Source organism: Calliphora vicina, chromosome 5 (assembly GCF_958450345.1).
Source record: "Calliphora vicina chromosome 5, idCalVici1.1, whole genome shotgun sequence".
NCBI lineage: Eukaryota > Metazoa > Arthropoda > Insecta > Diptera > Calliphoridae > Calliphora > Calliphora vicina.
Window position 1 is genome coordinate 64613825 of NC_088784.1, and position 27366 is coordinate 64641190.

The following is a 27366-nucleotide window of genomic DNA, read 5'->3' on the forward strand; positions in this document are numbered from 1 at the left end:
TTTGTCTCGCTGTAATCCAAAGATCATGGTTATTAAAAATGATTATACCTTTATGTATATATAAGAGTATAAATACCAGCGACTTTCTCATTTAGTATTTCAGGGGACAAACAATTTGATATTTAAATCAGAATTACTTAACGACATAAGTTCCTCAATTACATATTTTGTAAGAATTCTGTTTCTGAAGTAAAACCCACTGTCCACAAAATGATTTCGTAAAAGTTTAATTAAAGGGGCAAAGCAAACACGAAAATCTATATGCTATTGCCGGAAGGATGCTTGAAAAATTACTTTTATAACGACATAATAATCGACTTCGTAAAAGAAAATTCGTAAAAACAAATACAAAATACGACTCTGTGTTTAGACAAATACTTATCGATTGTTTATACGAACAAATTGTTATCGCCGCCTGTTTTTGTCCCTTTTAATTCTTCTTTCTTGTTTTTTCTTTATAATTTTGCATTCTCTAACGTTTTTCGGGCAAAATATATTTTTTCCACGAAAAAAGATTTTTCTTTGCAAAATTGTAACATTTCTTTTCAAGTTTGAAGTAAAAAACGTAAATAGTTCTTAAATGTTTAGTGTTTATTAAGTTTTAAATTATAAATTTAAGTAATTAATAAAATAGCAGACATCTTTTCAAATATCAGGTGCTTTAAAAAAAGTCATAAAATTAACAAAAAGAAAAAAAATTTCACCATAAAACAAAAATCGTGTTTTTAAGACGCATTTCTATACAAATTATTCGATTTATGTTATATTGGACACACACACATTTCTTTTTGATATATATTTTTTTTATTAACAAAACGTTTAAATAAAAAGGGAGAAAATAAATAAATTACCACCGAAAAAAATAAGCAGACTACAACAAAAGCTCCAGCAACAACAGCGAGAAGAAAATTTTTTAAGCCAACCATATATTATACGTATTTGTACACAAGGGAAAGGCGCAATTAGCAAACAGTCATTGGACGCGGACAGACAGTGACAACGGACATTGCTAATATGATTAGTAACAATAACAATCCAAAATCGAAAAATGGTGGTGGTATGGCGAGAGGCGGTCTAATGTCTGCCTCATCCTCGGCTTCAAATATATCTACTGCCACAGCTGCCAGCTCCGTTAACCTAGTAAATACAACAGGTCGAAATGTTGTTTGTGGCAGTAGCAGCAGTGTTGTTGGTGCAATGCCAGTCCATTCTGCTAACGAAGGTGTTACTAGTCTTAGCGATATAAGGAGCTATTTGCAACCCATCAACAGTACAATGTCCCTGCCGCCTGGTGTTTGTCCCTACGATCACATAATAGACATGATACGTGGTCTGGACCTGCAAGACGATGGCATAACCATGAATCACAAGATCAAATCTATCGAAACGGACTTTTGTAATATTGTTCGCGACGAAAGTATGTTGTGGTAAGTACCAGTTATATTTAATTCTTATCAATCATCTGCCATTTCTATAATACAATATTTATTGTTATTTATTTATTTGTTTGCATGCACGAATATGAACATTAGATAGCTAGATTAATGTGAAAGCATCAATTGAGGTTATAATTTTGTATAAACGAATGTGGTCTTCCTACTACTACTACTCGAATACTCTGCAAACATACTTGTGAATGTACGATTATAATGATATGGATGGAGGGTAGTAGTATTATTTTTATAAAAAAAACATACTCTAATCATATACATACAAATGTATGTATACACAAAATGTATGTTTGTGTAGATTTATAGCAAATAATTATTGTTATTTTACAGCATGTTTAGGCACTCGTTGACATAGCACCAGCAGCAACAGCAATATGTACTAAATAGCTGCTGAAGTTAGTTAATGGTTAGTTGTTGTTGTGGTTTGATTGGCGTAGTATTATGGTGCTTTGTAGTAGTTGTACCTTTAGTTGTAGTAGCAACTTGCTTACATTGTATCTCTTTGTTACGTTTTTTTGCAAATTTATGTTGCTCATGCTGTTTGTTGTTATTTTTGTCATTGTTATTAGGTATTAATAAAATTCAAATTCAACTACTGTGTGGTCACCTTTTTGTTTTGTCATTTTTATTATTTTCTATCTTTTGTATTTTTTTCCATTATTGTCATTTACTTCATATACTTGTAGTATGTATATAATCGGTTTTCGTTGTCTTAGATTTTCCATTTTTATTTATATACATAACTATGTATTGTTTTAACAAAATGAATCACTATTGCGGCTTTTTATTCTGATTACAATTGAGATGGCTATCGTTTTTTAAATCCATTAGTTAGATCTAGTATGATTATTTAAAATATTAGTATCGAAGTTAAATAAATATATCCGTGAAGTTTGTACCTACTTCATGCATTTGGGGTATAAAATTGAAATTTTATTCTTTTTTAAAGCATTTATTATTAGTATGTTAGTTTTTAAAAATTTTTAACTGAATTTTTAAACTACATTACGTTTTTCGAAATCAAATTCGAATGACAATGCAATATTGTGCATAGAGAACATAGAGCGGAAACTCGAAAAAAACTCAAACAAAAAAATTACTCAAAAAATTCAAAATATTTGCGAGCAGCAGGATTCACCCAAAAGCAGGGAAATTGGGTACCATACGAATTGAAGCCGACAGACCTTGAAAGACGATTTTGCATGTCCGAAATTGTGCTTGAACGCTATAAAACAAAATCATTTTTGCACCGAATCATTACTTGCGATGAAAAATGGATCTATTACAATAACTCGAAGCGTAGGAGATCGTGTATGAAGGCAGATACGAAACCGTAATAAAGTTTAGTTTTGCTTCGCCCGCTTTTTAGCCCCGACCGTTTTCCGTCCAACTACTATTTGTTTCGATCGATGCAGAACGCTCTCTCTGGTATACGCAATACTTTCGGCGCTGAATCCATATGTTGCCAGAAAGATGGGAAAAGGTCATAGGAAATAATTGTCAATACTTTGAATAAATTTATATTGAAGTCAATTTTTCATATTTTCCAATTTAAAAGTTAAACATTTTTTTTAAATAATCAAAATGTTCATGATGTATTTTCAATGTAGTTTCAAAATATACATATATTTTTATACACTCAGGATTTTAATTTCTAACCTGTATTAACACAAATTCTGGTTAACTTATTCTGTCGGTTAAAATAATGTTTGTATGAAAACGTTTAGTTTCACTTTTGGATAATCCATAACTATAATTTTTGATTCAATTATTTCTGATCGCCGATAGGAAAGGTTTAAAGTTTGACCCGTTTCACATTAGGCAATTAGTTGCGCATTTCTCTTGCGCAATTTTTGTGTTTGTTGAAGACAGAGGTAAGGTCGGGTTAAGGAGAAGAAAACTTTTCAAATTTGAGTACAGACTTGCTTGTATTCGGCAAGTTGTTTTGTTCTTGCATTCCTATTTTTGAAAATGTAAATCAGACTTGCGCAACTAAATTTTGTAATGTGAAACGGGTCTTTATTTTATTATTTTTACAGCTTTTTTAATATTTTTTTTATTATTAATTTATTTAAATTATTATTTAAAAATTGTCTTAAAATATTAAAAATTTTCTTTTTCATCTGCTTAATCGGAGAAATTTGTTTCGTAAACATGAACTTATCATGGAATCTACCCAAAAATCTATTTTGTAGATAATTCAATATTTTTAATTTCTTTCATTAAAATTTATGTTTTGGAAAATACCACCATAAATAATCCATTAAAGTTTGGAAAAACTTACTATTGTAAAATTTAAATATTGTAAAATTTTGGTGAAAAAAAATCGTGTTAAAAAATATTTGTCCCGATTTTGACTCATTGTCGGCCCAAATTTCTATGGTGTATAAACGTCGTTGGAATGTCTATCATTAGATCAAAATAGGTAAAAAATATCGAGGTTGTCGTGGTTGTCCACGCCATTTGTGTATCAGTCATGTATGTAAGTTGGAAAGTTGATTTCAGCAGATGTCTTTTTTTTCAAGTCGTATGTTATTGCGTAAATCCGAATACAAATTCCAGATGTATAAATTCAAATTCATTAGTAAATTGTTACTTTTGGCATACACAACAACTTTAACATATAAAAATGTTTCTCCCATAAATTATTAGAGGTATTTGTTTTAATTTTCTTTACTCTGCTATTTAATTAAGCCTGTTTAAAAACGTTTATATATTTTGTTTTTTTTATTTAATTATAACCTTTGTAAACTTATTTTTTTTTGAACGAATGTGTGTGCAACTCCCACACTAACAATAACAGATCTTTAATCAAAGAAAGTCATCTCATATACAGCGAGTATAAATTAATAAAACAAAAAAATCTTAATTAATTTTGTACCAAAACAATAAATTATCATCAATTTATATATGAATTTTTGTTTTAAATGTTGTTACTTAATACCACGTTTGTTTGCTTTTAGTGAATCAATGGAATACATAAATGACAAAGCATTGGAGGATGGAGAAACAGCTTTAAAATTTGCTTTACTTTTCGCCTCACACAATTTTGATGTTCTGGCAATGAAGGAGACCAAAGTGCGAACAGCCATGCTAACGCTGTTGCAAAAGAATTTCGTTAATGCTGAAAGCTATAGAGTGCATGATCGAGAACGGCTCTATAACTCAATAACTCTATTGGGCGAATATTATCATCGAGTGCGCTTGGCGGATAATACACCCATAAACATATTGGGTGAATCTCTTTTGGGTCTGCTCATACGTGAAATTAAGGAGGAGAAGAATGCGAACGATGTCAAATTGGCGAAATTAATATTGTCACAAATTACACTCAATGGGGATTTGATGCGTAATCTGCATAAAACGGAAATATCACAATTACTATATCACATACGAAAGAATCTAATAGAGCAGCCAAATTTGAAGCCAACCGTTAAAGCCATTATGTTAATGACTTTAGATTTATTTTATAGTAATTTTGCAAGTTTAGGGTCACAATTAGAAGTTATGTATACAAAATATTTCATTATGGAGGACGATGACGAAGGCAACAATAATCAAAATTCAAATCAACCAAATCAACAGCAACCGCCGCCCTCGCCAGCTAATCATCATCCGCAACAGCAGCAAAATCAATCAAATAGTAGTCCTCAACAACAACAAAACTTTACCTGCCCTTCAACTCAACTGCAGCAACAGCAGAATAACAGTTACGATGAAGTTCCTCTGCCTTCGTCTTCGAATAATACCAGCTATGAAAATGGTGATTCTGGTAATGTTAACGACAACACCGAAGATGATCCCGACAGCTACAAGAAGTGGAGCGAACAAGTTTGTGAGGATTCATTCGAGGAGTATAACGGTGTCGAAAGTGAATTGAACTTGAGCGGCAGTGGCGGTAATCAGGATAAATTAAACAAAAGCTTGGGCGATGAACGTGACCAGCAGCATTCTTCTAATAGAAGTTATGATAATGACAGCGATAGACATAGTCGCAACTCCAGACGCTCATTTCAACCAAGACAATCACCAAGACCACTTAAACAAAATTTCAATAGGTAAGTTGTTTTTTTTTGTAAGATTAAGAGTACACACTCTCTTCTATTTATACATACATATATTGCATACATATAAAGTAGTAGAAATATTTATCAAATACAGTTGTAAATTGTACGGAAATATATATGTCATGATTATGATTAAAACTAATTTGGAATAGTTTAATTTTTGGGATAAAAAATTATGGTGATAATGGTTTTAGTTATTGATTTATTTATTGCTCTTATTTTTAAAATAATATTCCTTAGTTGCATATTTTTTAGTTTAATCAACTATTGCGTTATTATATTATTTCTCCTTTACCGAATTGCCTTTCTAACAACGTTTAAACTCAGTACGAAACATTTTCAAGTTGTGATGCATAATGATTTTTTTTAATTTTATTAAAGAAATTAATTTAAATATCTTATTGGGAGAAACAAATTTACAGAAATAACAAGGCGATTGGAAAACGGTTGAAGGATAACGGATAAATGCTATTTTGGAATATTTCGGTAACGTTCATTTTGGGCTGACTACAATTATTAATAAAATTTACAAAAATAAAATATTAAATGATAATGGTGGTATTATTTTACATTTTAAATACAGAAGATTTCGAAAAACTCGAAAAAATAAAATTTCTATTCTCATAAATTAGAATTATTTTTATACTTGTAATATAACGTTATTTTAGAGGTAATGGTATTTTAGAATATTCCGGTAACTGCGATTGCAAGGATGCCTACCAGTTTAAAACGGTATTTTAGCTGATATCGGTAACGGTAATTTTGACATCAGCGGTATTTGCGGTTATTTCGATAATGGCAAATTCGGACAATCTTAAATTATTAATAAAATTTGCAAAAAAGTAAAAATAAGTTGAAATTATAATCTTTTATATATAATTCTTCTGCACGTGTGTTAGTAACTGAACTCCTCCTTAACGGCTGGGCCGATTTCGATGAAATTTGTTGTGTGGGTCCCTGGATGGTTTAGATTCACAATTGACCTATATAGGTACAATGGGCATGGCACCTCCCATACAAAGTACAAATTTATTAATGCATATCTTTAGTACTATTATAGTGGAAGTCTGCAAACTTTGTGTGAGCTTTGGCAGAACAACGTTTGCCGGGACAGCTAGTATAGGTATATAATTGCTCTATTATAAACCCAATTATGGAAAACAAAAATTTCATAATTTTAAATTATTTATAGCACAATATAACCGTTTTTAGGAGTTATTTCATTACGGTATTTTTGCGATACTTTTACTTCTTTGTTTGAAAAAATTTGTATTCCAAACTGGATGTTGATCTTGATACTTCAAGTTTAAAGAATTTTTTATGGTAGCATACATTTCGCAATTTACTATTATCCTATTTAAATTTTAGCTTCCAATTTTAACCACGCAATTTTTTTTATTGTGTGTATGACTTAACTATGCGGGATTTACGTATCGTATCTTTTGAACGCGGTTTTTGTGTTTAATAACTTATATGTTATTTTGAAAGGTACATATCTGTCATTTATTCTCACTTAGTTATTGAACATAATAGTGTAAACAAGAAAGTCTTTTTTTGCTACGAATTTTGTACTTTTAATTTGAAAAAAGTTCGCCTGAAGCACACCGGTTGCCCACCAAAGCTTATGGTGAATGTGTTCCATCGGTTTCAACGTGTAACAGATGGATTGTGTGGGTCAGAAGTGGTGATTTTGACACGTCCATGTCAGCCAACAAAGTTTGAAGATCAAGAATTGGAGGCATTACTCCATGAAGATTGTTGTAAAACTCAACAAGAGCTTGCAAAATTATTGGGAGCTACTCAAGCAGCAATTTCAAAACGCAGGATTCATCCAAAAGCAGGGAAGCCGAGAGACCTTGAAATACGATTATTCAATTCCGAAATGTTGCTTGAACTCTATAAAAGAAAATCACCGAATCATTAGTTGTCAAGAAAAATGGATCCATTACAAAAGCCCGGTCAACGAGCCGAATCGACTCCAAAGTCAAATATCCATGGCACTAAGGTAATTCTCTGTATTTGATGGGAGCAAACAGTTCAAATCTATTATTGTTAAAATCGATCCAAGAATTTCACTTAGCCACCATACAAATGTCCTAACATATTAGTAAAAATTACACCACAAAATTTTGTTAAAATCGACACATAATTGACCATAGTTCGCATAAAAGGCCCACATCTGAAAACTACTTTAAAGTAAATAAATTTCTTATAAAAATCCATTGTAGAATTAGCAAGGTACAATTATTAGAAAGTATGTTCTCAATTATACATTCCCTATAACGTCAAACAAAAGAAAAATAAAAAATATAAAAAGGAAATGTCAAAAAAAAAAATTGAATTTAAATTTTTATTACAAAAATTTACTAACAATTGAAGAAAAACTATATATTTTTAATAAGTGTGTACAATTTCACTTAAAACGTAACAAATTTAAAAAATATCGCGGTAGCAAATTATAAAAAGTTAAGTGATTAAATACATAGTTTGACGTTTTAGGGGTGAACATTGGAAACTCTCTCTAATAATTGTACCTGGTAACTGATTGTACCATGATAAAAATCCATATTGCGATAAAATTCGACTCAAATAACTTTTAAAAATACCTAAATCATACCATCTAGTATTAAGTTTAAGGCGATCGGTCCATAATTGGTCAGAGCTCACGTAGAAAGCCCATAAACAATCTTCATTAAAATTGTAAAATTGTGGACATAAATCTCATAAAGCATACAAAATATAAAAAACGGGTTTCGGAATCAGAAATACTAACTAAATTTATTTTAAAAATGGTCGGTTCTAACAAAAAATGACGAGGTTGATGAGGTGCTAACAAACAATTTTTATACCCTTAACCTTCGTGAGAAGGGTATATTAAGTTTGTCATTCCGTTTATAATTTCTACATTTTTCATTTCCGACACTATAAAGTATATATTCTGGATCCTCATAGATAGCGGAGTCGATTAAGCCATGTCCGTCTGTCTATCTGTCCAAAAAATGAAAAAAACAACTGGAAAAAAAATTAAATTTAGTTTACCTAAAAATATTTAAAATTTTGAAGTATAATTTGGTATATAAGATTCGGCACAGCCGAATATAGCACTCTTACTTGTTATTATTCGAGTTCTGTTCAGAATGTCTCCACTGCCAGGTTATTTATTACAAAATGTAGAGTTGGTAGAACAAAAAAAGGTTTTAAAAAATTGAGAACCGTTCGGTTTCGGTTTTTTCGGGTTTAAGCTAGTTTATTATTATTTATAAACAGAAACCAAAGTCTGTTGTCAAAAACCTAATTCATGAGAATGTATTGTCAAGTTTTTTGTGAAAAGAGAGTAATTTTGTTCAATATTTTTCATTACACAGATATAAATCAGCTGGTTCCAGTAATATGGTAATAGAAAACAAAAGAAAATGGCAAAATGGTTGTGGTTCGGAAAGAAGGACATATGATACCACACTCGTTGTCTATTGAAAATTTTATTTTTTCTCTCTCTGCAAACCACAACCATTGAAAAGTGGTTGTAGAACGTCAAAATAACCATACGGGTCGATATTACTTTTTTGAGAACTGTAATTTTTGGAATATCTGTAATAATCTGTGGTTCCTTGCCTCCATACGAAAGGCAGTAGGAACCCATTCAATGAAGGTTTACATAGATTTGGCTTTTGACAAATTTAATTATGAGTATTTTTTTTGCTGATCTGTGTCGCAACTACAATTACTTGTTTATAAATTGGAAAATATGTCATCAGAAAATAGTATTTTTCACAGTAAATTAATTGTAATAGAGTACAATTAGAAGTGGTTGGTGAATGAAAATCCAGTAAACCACTTTTATGACGGCTTTTACGATGCAAATTGATTTTTTTATGTTTATGCTGAAGTTAGTTCAAAAAGAAAAAAGGTTTTGAGTCAAGACTAATCGCGGTTTCGGTTTCGTTTAAAACCGAATACGAAACTACAGTAGTTGGTGTTTAAATTGGACAATTTCTTTTGCTGTTCAGTTATTCAACTTAACCATTATTTTTGTTCTAAACAAATTTCGATTGTTCTTGACGAAGATTTACTTCATACTAATTTTCTTGTTGAAACAAAATAAGTTTTGTATATGTTTTACCTCAACAATTGGAATGTTGTAGTCTATGTCGGCCCAGGGCTTTCAACTCAGCAACAACTGCTGTTACAACAACAACACATGGATCTATACAGAAGAACTTCGATAAACTTTCGGTTTTTATTGACTTTTTTGTTTTCTGTACGTTTCACACAATTCTTCTCATTTTAAAATATAATGACGGATACCGATTTCAACAATAGTTAGAAACGTTACTTTATTTTCTTAGAAATCGTGTTTATATTATTTTGCTTAAATAAAATAGAAACTAAAGCAATAATGCCAAAAGACGCAAATGTAAGGAATAGAAAATTAATCCATTTCTTTATACCCTGAGTGGTTATATACATAAGTATGTCATTCCGTTTTAGCATTTTCGCAATTGTCATATCCGACCCCATAAATGAAATATATTCGAATAAAGTCATAGAGGTTAATTAATTCATATGTGTATGTTTTAATAATTCTTGCAGTCAGTTACTTTTATTTTGCCAAACTTTCCTTTTATTTTCCTCTTATTTTTAAGAAATTTAAAAAAAAAAAATTAAATTACAATTGATTTAACCCTTTTTTTGTTTTCCAAATTCTAAATTTATTTTTATTTTTTTTATTTTTTTTTTTTTATAAATATTTTCTAGTAATGAACAGTTACACCGCGATTCTCAAAATAGCGGTAATGAGGAACGTGACGAGTCAAAACCATTGCCTCGTTGGCGGGCTCCAAGATTTAATCGTGATGATCAAAACAAAGACAACCGATCGCGCAATGCTCAAAGACGTTTTAGTGCCAGCTTTGACGACGATCGTCAAAGTGTACGCAGTGATGGTGGCAGTATACGCCTGTACAGCATTAATGATCGTCTGAAACATGCTCAAGAGAAAATTGAACGTACTGGCAATCAGACAACGTACACTGGTATAGCGAATTCTAATTGGGATCGACAATCACAACGGGACGATCGCAGTGAACGTTCCTACATGAGCAACTATGAGCGTGGCAACAACCATCGTAGAGGTGGTGGTGGTAGACATTATAATAATCGACCCACCTATGATAAGCCGCCACGTTTTCAGAAGAACAAAAATGCTGTAGGCAGTAATAATGCGGATAAAAATTCAGATACCTGGAGAACTTCAAATAGTCATTTACAATATGTGGACGAAAATTCGTCGTACAACACCAACGGTCCCGAATCAAATAGTCGCAGCTCCTCGAGAGCACGCACATTGCCCAGGCCGGCCAAGTCTAGAATTGAAAGTAATAATCAAAACAATAGTTACAGACGTAGTCAAAGTCCCAACAGTTATCAGCGCGGCGGTGGTAATCATCACCATCACAATCACAATCAGCATCAAAATAAAAATAGAACACACAAAGTCGGTAGTCGTTACAGTAGCCAGAGCAGTTTGGCCAGTGATGCCTCTAGCACTTTAGATCGTCGCCACCATCAAAGAAATCGCTCGTTTTCTCGACGTTCTTCTACGCAACAACAAGATCAACCTAATGATATTCAACATTGGAATGACAAGGATACAAACAGTGAATTGGTACGTAATGCTCGTCAAACTACTGACTATATGAATTATTTATCAGCAAAAAAATGAGCCTGCTCTAAATGTATGAAAAGAAATCGTTATACATACATTTAATTACAATTTAACGTAGTAGTGGAGAAAATTATTTTTCGCATTTTTATCGAAATACAAAAAGTGATTTTCCCCTAATTATTATTATTGAAAAACAAATATTTTTTTTTAACATTTAAGAATGAGATCGATCTACTTTTTAACTAAGTTTTATTTTGTATGTTTTTGTCTGAAACAAGAATTATGTATCTGTATACATAGAAAGTGTGCGTGTGTGGTGTTGATATGGATGTTCTTAATATTCTAATTAATTTTATATTTATTTTGTATTCATATTTTGTTTTTGTTTAACATTTTCGGACATTGAAAGGAATGTTGATTTAAATTTGTTTGTAACTTAAGTATACTAATAATTTTACTTACTTACTTCCCATAGATTTGTATTTACTTTAATTTAATTTATTTACTATTGGGCATTTTTAGTTTTGGTTTTGTGTTCATAATAGAGTTGTTTTGTGTCACAATTGTATTAAAATATTATTTGTGTTTTAATTGTACAAAAAGTTTTTTTTATTAATTATACTATACATACCTATATTTCTATTAAATTTTTAATAAATTTCACTATTACCTGATATCTATCTAATTGACCCAACACTAATTAATTGTATAAAATTTTTGCTATGTTTAGAATGTGATTATTTGATAAGTCCGTGAAGTATGACAAATTTTGTATTTAAAAATACTTAAGTCAATTAAATAGACATACAAATTTGGATAATAAATGAAATTGTAGAAAGTTGAATGAATTATCGGAATGAGCTCAGGAGAGTAGTAAATGTTTCGTTGTATTCATTAAAAATTAATTTATCTCTTCATCTTGCCACAAATAAGCAAAATGTTTTTGTTTCTAAAGGATGTAATGTATTTATTATTTCTTTTTTATGAATTGTTTAAAATTTAGTTTTGATACTTTTGAATTTGTATCATATTTCTTGCCTAACTAATTTTAAATAATTGATATTTGTAATCTGAGTTTTATTTAGCTATAAAATAATGAGACTGTTTAAAAATTATTCTTGAAATCGATTAAAATTCATCACGCAATTTTCAAAATGATTCAATTTCCATAACATACCTGATGCGTGCTCCAAATATTTAACTTTAGAAGTATCCTAAACTTGAAAAATAGACTCTTACCCCCAGTAACACGAAGTCTGGTTATGTGTTAACTAATAGTTAAACTGACAGTTTTCATATACAAATTATTTTAACCGACGGTATAACTATAAGTTAACGCATAACCAGACTTCGTGTTACTGGGGGTTAGGGTCTAATTTTATAAAACGAAGCGACAAACGTTAACAAAATTTTGTATGGAAAATATTCAAGTTTTAAACCCTTTTCCCTCCCAGTATTCTTCATACAAATTGCTTACGCTTCCAAACGTTTCGTTTTATAAAAAAAAGGAAAAAATAAAATTTTGTATTTTTCCCAGATTTTTTGTCCAAAATAGAATAATTTTTAAATAATTAATTTTAATTTAATTAATATTTTATAAAATGAATTCTAAAAATGCTCAGATGCCATTAGTTGATCAAAAATGTCTGACGAATTGAAATGCTTTAAAATATACGGCAGTTATGTTTGACTAAAACAGATTGATGACTTGCATAATTTTGTAATATTTTCTATATTTTTATTTTCTTAGGTCGGGTTTGTGACATGAGTATTAAATGCCAAATAATAGCTCTGTTCAATAACTAAAAGTTGTTACTAGTTAGTAACAATTGTTACTGGAAAAGCGTTTATTTACTTTTTACTATTTTTGAGAATTTAAGAGAGTAATTTTGTAAATTTTGATTTTATTCCCTCGTTGCAAGTATTTACTGGGAAAGTAAATGAACAGACCTAATATTTAGATTAGTTTACCTAAAAATAAATATAATCTAACCTTGTTACACCTTTAGTGTGTGTTGAGAAAATAAATAAGAAAAAAATTAAAACACAAATTAAATAAGAAATACATACATACAAATATTATTATTATATCCATAATAATTAATGTCTTTAAATGTTGTTTGTTGTAATACAAAATTAAAATTTGTGTTTTTTCATTAGCTTTTTCTACTTTGGGATTACTTGCACAAGTTTAACTCGTCAACATTACCCATTTAAATTTTTAAATACGGTTGAGCCGTTTCGGAGGAGTTCAAACACAAATATTGTGTTATATTAGATTTTTTAATAGATTTTAATCAAATAAAACTTGAATAATTCACATGATTCACACCGAAAATAACTGATATTTTAGTTAAAACAAATAAATAAATATTAGAAAGATTATAGCAAGGGGAAAGTAACGTAAATTGATTTAATCCACGTCATAATCCTAAAAAAGCATCACATAAAATAATCATGCGTAATCGCTTTTTAACAAAGTTAATTTTTTAGTCTCTGAAAATCCATAATAGCGCTTTCTCAACAAACACAAAAGCATTAAGTAACAAAGAGACGAGACGTTATTGACAAAAACGTAATTCTGTTATCAAAAATCTAAGTGATGGTTGTGTGATTTTTTTATGTAACTCCCGTATGTGTAAATAAAAGTTTTTGAATCTCTATGTGTACTTTATGGTCAAAGGCATTGAGAAATACTCATAAAGCGGAAACTAGAAAAAAACTTAAACAAAAAAATTACTCAAAATAAACCCACATACGAGTGTTGTTTTTGATTACACATAGTTTTTTTACTAAGCCATTCTCACTACTTAGGTTTTGGCAACAGAGTTACGTCTTTGACAGGAGAGTTTCCGATCTATGTGTATTTATTTATGGTTAAATAAATCTGGTGCAGTAGACCAGATTGCAAAGTGTCCAGGGCCTTATGGCCAAGACTGAATGCGAACGCGACTGGGACACTGTTAGAGTTGGATAGGTACAATCTCAGGATTCTAGTAGGAGTGATAACCGGTCATTGCTCAATTGGAGCCTTTAAGGGAAAATGGGATACTGACACACAGGACTTCTGTAGAGTATGTGAGGATGCAGAGGAGATAGAGACAGTAGAGCACATTATGTGCAACTGCCCTATGCTACAGGGTCACAGACTTAAATGGCTAGGAAATAGATTTCTGGATGAACTTGGTAATGTTGCTGGCTGCAAACTAAGCAACATACTAGGTTTCATTAAGGGAATAGGGTGGCTATTTAAGGGACGTTCTACGGCAGGTCCAAATCCGTAAAAAGACAAATCTTTCCTTTCTTTCTTCTTCTTTTTATCAGACGGTATTTTGGACTTCTTTTTTTTTTTTTTTTTTTTTTTTTTTTTTTTTTTTTGGTTATTCTAATGCTATCATCATTATCTTTATCTGGGTGGAAGTACACTTAGTGTACACCCTTCTAAACCTAAACCTATTTATGGTTATGGAAACTAGAAGATACTCAAATCACTCAAAATAATCACAAAATCACACAAAAGCTATTTTTGTAAATACATAATATCAAAGCATTTCAAATCATTATCAATTTGAGATCAAAACACCTTGTTTGCTGTGCCCTTATAGACTCGAAACATTGAAATTAGTTTTTTGAAATGCCACAACATGGAGCAGGTTCTCCATATTGCGTTTAACACATTAAATGTTGTGAATAAATTAAGTTGAATGGTTGTTTTTGTTGTAACAGCTCAGCTGTGGTCGAAAGTTCTTCCTTGGGGTAAAAACTTCGGATTCGTGAGAACTACAATTGAATGGTTGTTTTATATGCCGAATATTTGCCTTTTTAACTTTTTACAATTGTAATTCGGAAATTACAATATGAATTATATATTAAATCTTATTTAGAATTTTCAATTGTTTTGTCTTGCCATTTAATTTAGATTAGAATTGCAATTGATGAAGAACCAACATTTTAAGAAAAAAAAAATATTGAAACTTTGATTCTTTTTGTTTTCAATTGTTTATTTCATCACAGCAATCATGGTTGAAATTATCATTGTGTCGGGAATCCGCTATGCCGAATCATCTTTGTATGTATATCAGGCCTAAATTTTAAAATCGTACGTGCAGTTTTCGAGATATTTTCACTTTAAATTTTTACGAAAAAATCTATTTTTTAATAGATTTTTCTCAAGAACTTAGAATTTAATAGATTTTTAAAAACGGTTTAAGAATTACTAATCTACGGAAATTAATCTCTTACTGGAGTACCATTTGTTATTTTAATATTTAAAGATGTTTGCAGGATTTTGTAATAATTTAATTGCAGGTTATACATATAACGAAAGTTATTTAGAGTACTAGATAATTGTCTAGTTAATTATGGAAAAAATAAAAAAATTATTTAAAAAATAACATAAATTTTCGATAAAAATTTCAAAAAAATTGTAAATGTTCCACAACTAGTTCCAGAACGCATGCATATTGCCAGTACTCATTCTAGTTTGCCGTTGTGACTAATGATTTTTGAACAAGTTCTATGAAATCGTTACGTTCCTTGAAACGGTTCTGGAATCAGTTCTCTAATCAACAGTTCTCTAAAAACTAGATTAAAGAAACAGTTCGCATTTTATCTTTAATCTAGTACGAAACTGTCGTAGGCGTAAGACGTTTACGCCAACCACGATAAGTGTGATTTGTTTGAAATTGTCACCCCTGGAAGTAGTTCTACAGAGGCTATATATAAGTAATTAATACACGTTTTTAAGAACGGTTCTTGAATTAGTTCTTCCTTCATTACTTTTTTTCGAAATTGTCATACTCGGAACTCGTTAAGGAAATGTTTGTTTCTTTCATTACATTACACAAAAAGTATTTTAAAATGCTGGTGGGTTATCGATTTAACGTTTGCTGCATTCGTTTTTATATACATACATAGTATGTCCACGATGAATCCTCTTAAATAATAATTTGAAAAAGATCGATGCCAATTTTTTTCAATGCACACAATTTCTCAGTTATTTTAAACTTATAATTAGATTATTAGATCCATCCAAATCCATCATCTGTTCCTTTTTGTTTATCGTGATTTTGTAATTTTAGAAGTTCTAAAAATTTTCCTGGGATATTTGGATATATATATCGCTACCTTAATATAGAAAGGCCCTAACTAAAGTTTTCTTTACTTAACGGAGAGGGAAACAACTTAATAAAACTTTAAGTTTTGTAGTTGCGATTTTCTTTTAATACATATTTTTATGAAGGTCTTAAACCAATTTAACGTTGTTGCATTTTATTTTATCAGTGGTGTCTTAGGAGATTATCTATCGAAGTATGCAAAAACCTAAATTTTGGAAAAAACGAGTTAGGGCATAAAAAAACATAAAACATAAAAAAATTATGTTCTTAACTGTCCAACACATGCATTTCTAAAGTGAACAAATTTCCCAATTTAAACACCATAATACCATTTTAAACATCTGTGGAAATGTGATCCATTTTTTTTTTTGCTTATATTCAATTATTTTATAAAGGTTTTATATATTATTTGGGTTAACGTAAAAAAATATAGAATTTTCTGTTTTGTTGCAATTTTTTCCGCATACATTAGAAATACATTTTTATACATGCTCGTGAAATGGGTCGTTACCTATGATAATTCGAATCAAAAGACAACATTTTGAATTACCTTGGGGGTTATTTCCTGATTCGATTCGAAAGGAAATAGTTTCTAATTACAATGTATTTAGCACAAAATTTCGAACATTTTCGTTTTCGGATTAAGTGACGTAACCATAGAGAAACACATAGAGCGGAATGTATTAGTAAACAAAACTATGTGAAAACAAAAGCAACACTAGTATTTGTGATTATTTTGAGTAATTTTTTTGTTTGAGTTTCCGCTCTATGTTCTCTATGGCAGTAACCGCCCTTGTATAAAGAATAAAACGAAAATAATTTAAATATTTTTATTTATTTTCCTAATTTGAATCACATTTTTGTTTTAAGTTACTCTATGGACTAGATTTAAAACTGTGATTTGGGGATACGTTTTTGCATGATCCTTACATAAACATTACATATACATAATTATATTATTTACATGAATAATTTTTCTTTTCTTGTAAAATGAGTATTTGATCTATTTGCACGCTATAAATAATAGAATATTATTAGTTCATCACATACATAGTATGCGTATATAGTATGTCTGTAATTGTATAAAGTATGAGCATGTTGAATTTTACACAGCGATAAGCTAGATGAAGTTGTGATCCTGTATACATCCACACTTATTTTGATAAATTGTGAGAATTTGTTAAATTTATTGAAAATATTTCTTTCTTGTTTAATTTTAGTGAGTTTTTTGGAAGATACGGCAAAGATAAAGAATGTATTCCTTTCAATGTCTGCTCTAGTAAAAATTTAACTAAAAACGAATACTCTGTGGTATAAAAATTGTGTGTGTGTTTAAAAGAGAATAAAAACAAAATCAAAACTGATATTTCAACATTTTTACAATTCAAAAAAGGTCTGAAAGTTAAAGAAGATAAAGAAAAAGTTAAACATAAAACATTAAAAAAAAACATTTATTATTATTTAAATTAAAAAAAGAACTAACCTTTCTTTTACCTCCCTCCTCCCTTAAAATAAATATCTTATGTACTAGAATTTATGATTATTGTTAACAAATTGCTTTTTTATTATTTTGATTAACATTTATTTATAGTTTATTTTAATTAAATAAAGAAAATTGTATAAACACTATTTTAAACAACTAATTGGCCATTTTAAATGGTTTGTTGCAAATAAAATAAAATTAAAATTATATATATGTAGGTTTAAAAAATAATTAACAAAAGTTTCCGCCGGAGCTCAGGTTTAAAAAAAATATTTAATTCAGTTCAAGAGAGAAAAAAATTATAAATTAATTATGGAAAACCTCTACTAACAATAAATAATAAACTGCCTTTTAGCTCAAACTCAAACACAACAAAAAAAACAAAATTATATGAACAATAAATTTGTTAAAAAAAGATTTAACCACCTTTAAAGTAAATAGTTAATTCAGTTGCCATTTTGTTTATTGTATTTTACAAATTAATAATTATCGTTTTTGTATGTCTTTTCCAATTCCCCCCCTTTACACCCGCATAATATATCATTGTATATAGACTTTATGTATGTTTGCTTCATTTATCATTAAAATTATTATTTTTTGTTTTCATTTCCATATGTTTTAGTTTCCAACTTTATTTTATTGTCTAATAAATAAGACAAACATTTTTATTCTTTGTGTGTTTAAGATTGATTGTTTAATAATAAAAACATGATTATTTTTTAATAAATGTATTTTAATTCTATTTTCTTTTTTCGTTTACTTTAAGTTAATTTTTTTTCCTATTTTATTACAACAAACAGAAAAATACTTAAAAATGTATTACATTTAAAAATATCACATTGTTATAAGAAATATATAAAAACAAATAAAATAATATTAAAACAAAAACAAAAAAAAAAAATCCATTAATAGTTTTTAAGAAATACCTATATTAAAACAAAATTAAGTTTAAAACCAATGTTAAAAACAAAAATAAATTTATAATTACATTAGAACAAAAAACATTAAACATTGTAGTACATAATTAAAATGTTTTATTTAATAGGTCTGTTATTGTCTAAAGTTATTCCCAGTGGAACGAGTTCCCATTGATATAACAATCACTTCGTTGATAACACCAAGCAACAGCATATTCTGGTAGTGTTTAATTTGATATATGCATGAACACACAGACCAAATGTAGTAAAACTGCGTAATTTTTAATTTTTGGCTATGACCATTGGCCAATTATGGGCCGATTTCCCAAAATTTGTGATAACATTTTTGCTTATATAAAACTTATTTACCTTGAATTTTACATGACACCGACATATTTAAGACATTCATTTAAATCCTTATTCCGAAAGTAAATTTATATTATGGCCAGTTGATTTGGTGGCTGGGACACACAATGAGAAAGCCAGCTAACGATATAATCAGACAGTCCGTTGAATATAAGCATGGTGTATCCTGGAGTGAGATGAAACTGTTATGTAATGATAAAATACGATAGAAAACATTTGTTGCGGCCCTATGTTCCACTGGGAATTAAAGGATTAAATATAATATGCTTGGGCCTGGGCTTGATTCTAAATAAATGAAATAAATAAAATAAATAAATATGGCCAGTTGAAATCATAGACTATGGTGGTGTAGGTCATAATACATCGTTTTTTAAAGATGTATGAAAACAAAAAAAAATATACTAAGTTCGTCTTAACATAAAAGTTGATAACACGCAGTTGTTAACATTGTTTGTGACTATGGCAACATTAAATTTCAAAACTGCTAACATTAACATTGAACCTGCTCTAGAAATAGTACATTCTAGTTCTGTCCGTTAAGATAATTCATGAAAGTGCTGTGATATAAATAGTGGCAGCGGGTGCAGTCAGTTTAGTTTATCATAGTCGTTGTCAGAATAACCATTAACTGTATTGCCAGTGTATTTTTTGAACTACTAAATTGCGTTTATTTGCAATCAAAAGAATAAGGTTTATTTAAAGGAAATAAACCACCGTTTTTATAAGGTAAAAACGTAACAATATACATATGTAATTATAAAGATTATCACCCTTATCGTGGTTGGCGTTAACGTCATACGCCTATGACAGTTTTGTACTAGATTAAAGAAACAGTTTGCATTTAATCTTTAATCTAGTACGAAATAGTCGTAGGCGTAAGACGCTTACGCCAACCACGATAAGGGTGTATATCTTGTCTACGAACATTTTTTGCCGTAATACTCATTATACCTAGTCATATAAGACTTTAAATTAAAGGTATGTATTTTCAAGATCTTGAATAATTATAACTTAAGGCTTAATAGATATAAAAATCAAATCTATTTTAATAAGTTTTATTTTTATTTTAAAACATGGTTTTGTAACAAAGATAATCTCGTTGTCTGTCAAAGTTTTGATATTTTAAGAAATAAAACATGTGTGTATGTAATTCTCATTCGCTCTAAAGCTTTATTTGTATAATATCTTTAACTTTTCTAAATAGTTTGGGAAACGGTTATGGTGTAGGTTATAAAAATTAAATACGACGTAACTTTTGTACTTAGCGATAAAGATAGCTGTACTGATTGAAAGTTAACTGCAGTTGATGTTGAAGCGAAAGACTTGTATGTGCGATTTTATGATACATTTTTTTATTCATTCCAATTTTTGGATCATTTTTAATATATTTGCTATAATATATTAAATACGAAAAGAAAAGTTTCTCGTTAAAAACGGGAAGTTCGATTTTGATTTAAGTCCCACGGTTTCTTGGGCAAATCTTAGAATTTGTCGTTGATTACGAATTTGATAACCACTTGGTCGAGAAAATTGGAAAAACCCTGGTGGAGACCATTAAAATTCTTCGAAACTGAAAACTCACATCGTTAATTGTTTTAAGCGTAAAAAGGTGAAAGTATTTGAAAAGTTAACTTTATAAATTGCCAAAAGTCGACTATTTAAAATTTAAAAAGTCCAAATGTTGACTTTAAAAATTAATAAACGTCAACTTATGTTTCAACTATAGACTCTATGTAATGTTGCCAGAAAACCTGGCAACACTGCGAACATATGATGACAGATAAGCAGTGATGCTAACTATTTGTGATTAAAACGCGTTATACAGTACCACACAACGCGCTGAATATTATAATTGGAAACTAAATTTTCTTCTGATTTGATTCCTCCCAACTAATTTTATCAAAGTTTCTTTCGTCTAGATTGAAATATACTCAGCTCTGGGGTGTTACCCCCTAAGAAAATCGTTTCAAATTACAATGTATTAAGCACACAAATTTGGGATTGACTTAAGCTGGCCACGGATGATTTGTGAGTCCGATTTGTTCGTGTTCGACGTCTTGTTACTTGTTAATGGGGCTGTGCGCGAACAAAATCAGAAGTAATTGAAAATTTTCAATCACTAATCAGGCGAACAAATCATTTCGTGTGTGGCCAGCTTTACGCAGTAATCGCCCTGATGTCTACCAGAAAATTATCTAGCGCGTTTTTCCCAAAAGCACTGACTGGCAAAAATTCGACTTTTGAGTTATTGTAAACGCTAAATATTGCGTGAAAATCGCTAAGTTGGCAACCTTGCAGGTAAAAGAGCCAAACAAGGCGAACTCATTTAAGGTGGTGGCAGTTTTTCAAAAACAACAATTTTTTACAAATGTCAAAAATGAATAATTAAACAAATATGTATTAAAACTTAGTATAGTGTAGATAATTGGATAGGGCTTTACTTATTTATGTAAACAATAAATATTTTGTTAATAAGCTTAGAATAAGTAGATATTGAAATATAAAAACAAGCCTTGACAGGTGCTAGAACCAAACAAGCGAAAAAAAGTAATCAGCTGTTTGACTGACTCCACCTTGTTTAAATTCGCCTTGCAACCCAATTAGAAAAACATTAAAGTGAGGTAAACAAAATGATTTGTAAATGACATTAGTTTTTATCAAATGGTTAAAATGTAACGTTAATTTGGATTAATTAGGTAAAAAGTTCCACTGTTGTCGATAGTTATTTGCTGAAGAAAAAACTCGATAGATACAGCTGTCGCTTGGTTGACAATCTTTGGACGTCTGAGAATCAGGTTGTTCCGGAGCGTGGTAATAATTTTAACGATATTTTTACTTATATTGATAACGATATTTCAGAGTTAAAGGTATTTCCTGAATTATTTTGGTTTTTCATAAAATGGTAGTTTAGGTGCAATTATATTTTATCGGTAACGGTAATAGTATACTATATAATATATATCTATAGGTATTTCGATAACGATATTCCAGGCAGAACTTCGAATTAAATTAGAGCTTAATTCGGAATTAAAACATGTCAGCCATTCATTCTATTAATCCATTCCCAACATCTTATTTAGTTCATTCCAAGGCGAATCTAATTAGAATCATTCAATACATTTTTAAAGCTATTTTGTAATGGATTTGAATGATTCAGTAAATAATGAATTCTTAAAGGAATAAATTCAATACATCTGAAATTCAAAGGTCTTAAGTCTATGAATTAATTCATAATGAATTCGTTAACGGAATGGTTAAGAGATACAATTTATTTTGATTTCCAAAATGGAATTAGGAAATAACAGAAAATTAGTATACATATGATGATTTTCCAATACACTGCAATGCCAGTATGACATTAAATTTACCATCGCCCCTAAGCGGCAGCAGTACGTGTTTATGGGCCACTGACGAATTATTTCCGCATTTCCTATGGGGCACTTTGTTTTGTATTAATCATCATTTCAGTTGTTGTTTACTATGTTGTTGTGAAATTAGATGGATGCAATTTTATTCATATTGTATTCTGCATACCTATAACAAAGAAAAGTTTTTTTCGTTTATAAAAATTTCATAATTATTCTAAACAAAAATAATGGAGGAAAATAAAGTAGAAAATGTCGATAATAATATAACGTCATCTTTAAATGTGTTGTGTGCAATTTGTAGTGAATTTTTCAAAAATACAGACGTTATCTTTAGCACTTCAAAGTGTGGTCATGTTTTCCATCGCCAATGCTTGTTCCGTTGGCTGACACGTTCCAATACATGCCCACAGTGTCGTGCCAGTGTACATAAACAAAACGTACATCGTTTGTTTTTGAATTTCAATGAACCCACTGAAACTGATGGAGTTGATGCGGAACCCATTAAAAGTTTTGAGTGGCTGTATGTAGACGAGAGTGTCACGGCCGAAGAACTGGCACAATTTGGATTTATTATGGGTTTAGACAAGGAAGGTGATCCATTGTTTGCTGCTCGTGTCTATTTGGAGGATGATCTCTTGCCGGCGTATTATGTGCCCAAGTTAAAGGGTGTTTATACCGCTTGGAACTGTGAATCTCATTTTCTGACCGAAGGTATAGAATTACTACACATTAATAACGATAATGCTGATTACAAATGGGAGCCTGCCTCTAACGGCGAGGTACCACCAAATGCTTTAGCATCCGGTTATTGTGAAACTGGAGAAACATTATACACTGCCCGTACTATACATAATGAGAGGATGCGTTTTGGAAAATTGCATCCTTCACATGGCTGTGCCTATATTCCATATAAAACAAAGGAAGTTAATAATAGACATTATGACATACTGGTTAGAATACCTAAAGACAAAAATTAAACATTACAAATCAATTGGGTTTCTAATGTTTATTAAAAATAACAAAAGATAAATAAATTATATGTTGATGAACTTAAACTAGTATATTCTCTATGTTTATAACTATCGCTCATTTGTGACAAGAACGTCGTAACTCAAAACTTGGTATTTTTAACTGATTATATATAAACTATTAAAATTGTTTTAGTTATATTTTATATCCTTTTGATAACTATTATGAAATGAAATAAAAATTTAAAAACTTGTACTTTTAAAGTACACAAAGTTTCTCGAAAGTGGATATTTTAGTTACTACGACGGAAATATAACAAATAAGCGATATTAATTGTTTAATTTTTTATATAAATTATATAAATGTTATTTTATTTTAAAGTGGGGGAAATTTACTTACATATATGTATATTTTATTAATAAAATAAATAGCTTTAAATAAAAATTAAATCTTGATTTTTCCAATTCGTAATAGAAATAAATAATTTTTGTTCTATAAATTGGCAAATTTATGACTTATGTTAACTTTTATGAGAGTATACATGCTTTATACGATTCATGCAATTCATAAACAAATTATTTGCGATTCATGTGATAACAAAATATAAGCAAAATCGATCCATAATATATTTTTTTTCATAACTTTGCGTTTATTGGATTTTTATTTATTGACCTTTATTTTCCATATTTTAACAAGTTTCCAGCTGAAGTATATGATCCGTAAGTATCGACATTATTCTTGGTGATTTTCATGAATGTTTAGGATAGTCGTAACATCGGCAAACGTAATTATATGATTGATTATTGGTATATCATATAAAATAAAGTAAATGAATGATTTCTTCGAAATCTCGGTTTTTGGCGAACCGGTTAATTTAAAATGTTGATTTTCGGTTAACCGGTTTATCCGGTTTATCCGGTTTATATCACTCGGTTAACCGATTTTTAAAATTTGGGACTAAAATTAATAAATCTCATGTTTTGGTGCATTTTTTATATTCATTGTGTTCATTATATCAAACATTTGGTCTGATTTGAAACCTAAACTGCCGATTTACAATATAAACCTTTTTAGATAAAACTTTTTCAGAATAAATTACACATAATGAATGAAACTATTAAAAATTAAAATTCCGCATAATTCTAGAAGTTAATCTTACTAATGATTCATTATAAACTTAGGGATGATTTTACCAAACGTTAAATTGAATTTGATGTACATACCTTCTTTCAATAAATTTGACTTCATTAGTGTGTTTTGTTCTTTTCAGAAATAAACGGTCTAAAATCCATGATTTGAAATACATATTTTTGAAATCTAATAATGGAGTTTTATTAATTATTTGGTAAGATTTATAATGACAAATAATTACAGTTAAAAAGAAGTGCGTTTGCATCTTATATGTATGTCCTTTTTTGGCACTTGGAACATTTTCTGTTCCATATCAGAAAGTCGAGGTGATAATAAATTTTTAAAATTTTTTTAAATTTTTAATGTATTTTATTAAAAAAATTGTGATTTACATATTTGGTTGAAATTTAATGAATAAACCAATAATTAATACAAGTAACATATTTCTACTCAATTCCATTTGACTGAGATAATAATTTTGAAATTTTTACAAAATAAAATGGACTTAACCCCAGTAACACGATGTCTGGTTATGTGTTAACTAATAGTTATACTGACAGTTTTCATACAAACATAATTTTAAACGACAGTATAACTATGAGTTTAAATATTTATAGTTATTTAATATTAACCATTCCTGACTACTAAAATATATAGGACATTTTATGTTTTCTTCACATATATGTCGGTTAACCGGTTTTTTCGATGTCGGTTAACCGAAAAACCTGTTTACTAAAAAAGACCAATTTTCAGTTAACCGACAAACCGGTTTTTTAAAAAGTCGGTTTTTTATAAACAGTAAAAATTTGTAGAAAATATGCCAATGCGTGTAAAAACTTATTTACTTAATAACGAATTTTGAAAAAATATAAAAAAATGCAATTCTTCCCTAAAGTTTTTGTGGGGTGTAAAATTTAGTACATGCGAGTTAATTTAATTTTGTCTGGTTTTTACTTAGAACTCGATGCTTTTTGTTTTGAATTGTAATACATTTTGTTATATATTAAACATAAAATAATTGATAGAAAAAATTTTTGGATTTGCTTTATTAGTTTCATTTTTATTCCATAAGAAGTGCACAAAGTACCAACATATACGTATTTGTGCTCCCCACTGTATGTTCGAATTTAAATTTTTTTTTTAATATTCATTATATATGTTTTAAACTTAATTTATGTAAAAAACATAAATATTAGGCTGGGTCGACCTGATCAAAAAGTACAAAATCGTATAGAAGAAATGCAATCTACGGAAAATTCTTAGAAAGTTTCTTCAAGAAACCATAGGTCGAAAATGAAATCCTATCGTCCTCATTGCGTTTCTGTTATACGATTTTTTACTTTTTGATCGTCCATACAAATCGACCCAGCCTAATGTATATAGTATTTATAATATTAAAAATCTTATAATATTATGATCATGTTGTAGCTTTTTTGGGTATCCGTACCAATATTTCGTAATGTCCATTACAAACTTCTTTGTCTTTATAAGGCATATAGGCTAAATTATAACGCTGATGTAGTTTGCCATACAAAAGTATACCTTCATGATACGCCCGGGCCGTATACAGAACATCACCCATGACTGTGCGACCGGTGGCAAAGGCATTTTCGGGAATATCACCATTTGAGCACGCAACCCATTTGTATTCCGCATCATCATTTGAAATATCCAGTAACTCTATGTCATCGGTAAGGCAGTGCGACTCAAAACCCCAAGGTGCAATAACAGCTCTCTTGCGTGGTACATAATAGGCTGGTATTAGGTCACCGTCAAAATGACCCCGAGCAGCATAAATATCATTACCCTCCTCGTCCTGACCAAACTTAAAAGCAAATGACAGGTCATCAGCGAGATCTATGTCATGGTGTATATAAATCCATTCAAATATTTTCGGAAGTTCCATTTCCGGTTCATTATTATCCGGTGATGTTTCAATAAAATTAATAAACAACTGATGGCAATTGTGCTGCATACATTGCTTGCGGCACTGTGGACATGTACGTGAACATTTTAACCATTGAAATAAACAACATTTATGGAATACATGACCACACCGGGTGCTGTATATAATATCGGTATTTTGAAAATATTCGCTACAAATAGCACACAAAATATTTAATGATGACATTTCCAATATGAACTGTTGTTTTAATTTAATTAAAAAAAATTCTATAATTACTGAATTAATTTCTTTAGTATTGTTTTGTTTTAACTAAATATTTAATGTTGTGAACAAGGCGTATTAATAATTATTACTTGGTTGTGAAATTAAATTTGTTTGATGTCAGGATAGCAGTGTTGCCATAACGGCATTTAAAATGCATTTTCTTGTAGAAAAATACTGCTAAATGCTTTTTTAGCATTTTCCACAGAATAATGCAACGGGTCCGAAAATGTTAATAATTATATTACACAAATTTTGAAATTTACAGTGACAGAAAATAATGAAATTTCAAACAAATAACTCAGATTCAAGGAACAGCAGGAAAAATTATCAACGTTTTTCTAAGTATTATCGGATAGAGGTCCGATTTTAATTTTAATTTCTTATTGAATGATTCTTAGCTTTAAATGTTTAGTTTATTGTCAAAATTACTAATTGTTTAATATGATATTATACCTATTCGATGAACTTTTATTAAAATATGACATCGTCCAACTTTGGAGATGACTCTAAAACGAAACAGATTATAGATATTTATACCTGTTAGAGGATGATTCAATTTTTTATGTGTAAACCTACTTTAAGGAATTGGGAAATGATCTTTTTGTACCCTTCAACTTGGTGAGAAGGGTATATACAATATAATTTTCCGTCTCTATAATTCT

At 29.6% G+C, this 27366-nt stretch overlaps 3 protein-coding genes across 4 annotated transcripts; 2 read left to right on the forward strand and 1 right to left on the reverse strand.

Annotated features, from left to right (window-relative positions):
- Nucleotides 1-510: 510 nt before the first annotated feature.
- LOC135959589 (GATA zinc finger domain-containing protein 14) lies at nt 511-18792 on the forward strand. Of its 2 annotated transcripts, XM_065510550.1 has the most exons (4): nt 512-1427; nt 4415-5509; nt 10274-11183; nt 17521-18792. In XM_065510550.1, the coding sequence occupies exons 1-4, from the start codon at nt 1015-1017 to the stop codon at nt 17521-17523; spliced, it is 2421 nt and encodes an 806-aa protein (XP_065366622.1). In that variant the 5' UTR covers nt 512-1014; the 3' UTR covers nt 17524-18792. The 2 variants fall into 2 exon arrangements, with proteins under 2 accessions (XP_065366621.1, XP_065366622.1); XM_065510549.1 differs by lacking the exon at nt 17521-18792 and having other exon boundaries at nt 511-1427; nt 10274-11712.
- A 3774-nt stretch (nt 18793-22566) lies between these two features.
- Nucleotides 22567-23887, forward strand: LOC135959590 (uncharacterized). The gene has a single exon (XM_065510551.1). It carries the CDS (start codon nt 22662-22664, stop codon nt 23409-23411), a length of 750 nt encoding a protein of 249 aa, XP_065366623.1. The 5' UTR covers nt 22567-22661; the 3' UTR covers nt 23412-23887.
- Nucleotides 23888-25468: 1581 nt separating this feature from the next.
- On the reverse strand, nt 25469-26770 carry LOC135960805 (uncharacterized). Its single transcript, XM_065512197.1, has one exon. The coding sequence runs from the start codon at nt 26663-26665 to the stop codon at nt 25952-25954; it is 714 nt and encodes a 237-aa protein (XP_065368269.1). The 5' UTR covers nt 26666-26770; the 3' UTR covers nt 25469-25951.
- Nucleotides 26771-27366: the final 596 nt, after the last annotated feature.

Excerpts from the sequence above, each read along its gene's own strand:
- LOC135959589 (XM_065510549.1), top strand. The coding sequence starts at position 1,015 with ATGATTAGTAACAATAACAATCCAAAATCGAAAAATGGTGGTGGTATG. Across the intron at positions 1,428-4,414 it reads CGCGACGAAAGTATGTTGTG|TGAATCAATGGAATACATAA; the intron begins GTAAGTACCAGT and ends GTTTGCTTTTAG. Across the intron at positions 5,510-10,273 it reads CTTAAACAAAATTTCAATAG|TAATGAACAGTTACACCGCG; the intron begins GTAAGTTGTTTT and ends AATATTTTCTAG.
- LOC135959590 (XM_065510551.1), top strand. The coding sequence starts at position 22,662 with ATGGAGGAAAATAAAGTAGAAAATGTCGATAATAATATAACGTCATCT.
- LOC135960805 (XM_065512197.1), bottom strand. The coding sequence starts at position 26,665 with ATGTCATCATTAAATATTTTGTGTGCTATTTGTAGCGAATATTTTCAA.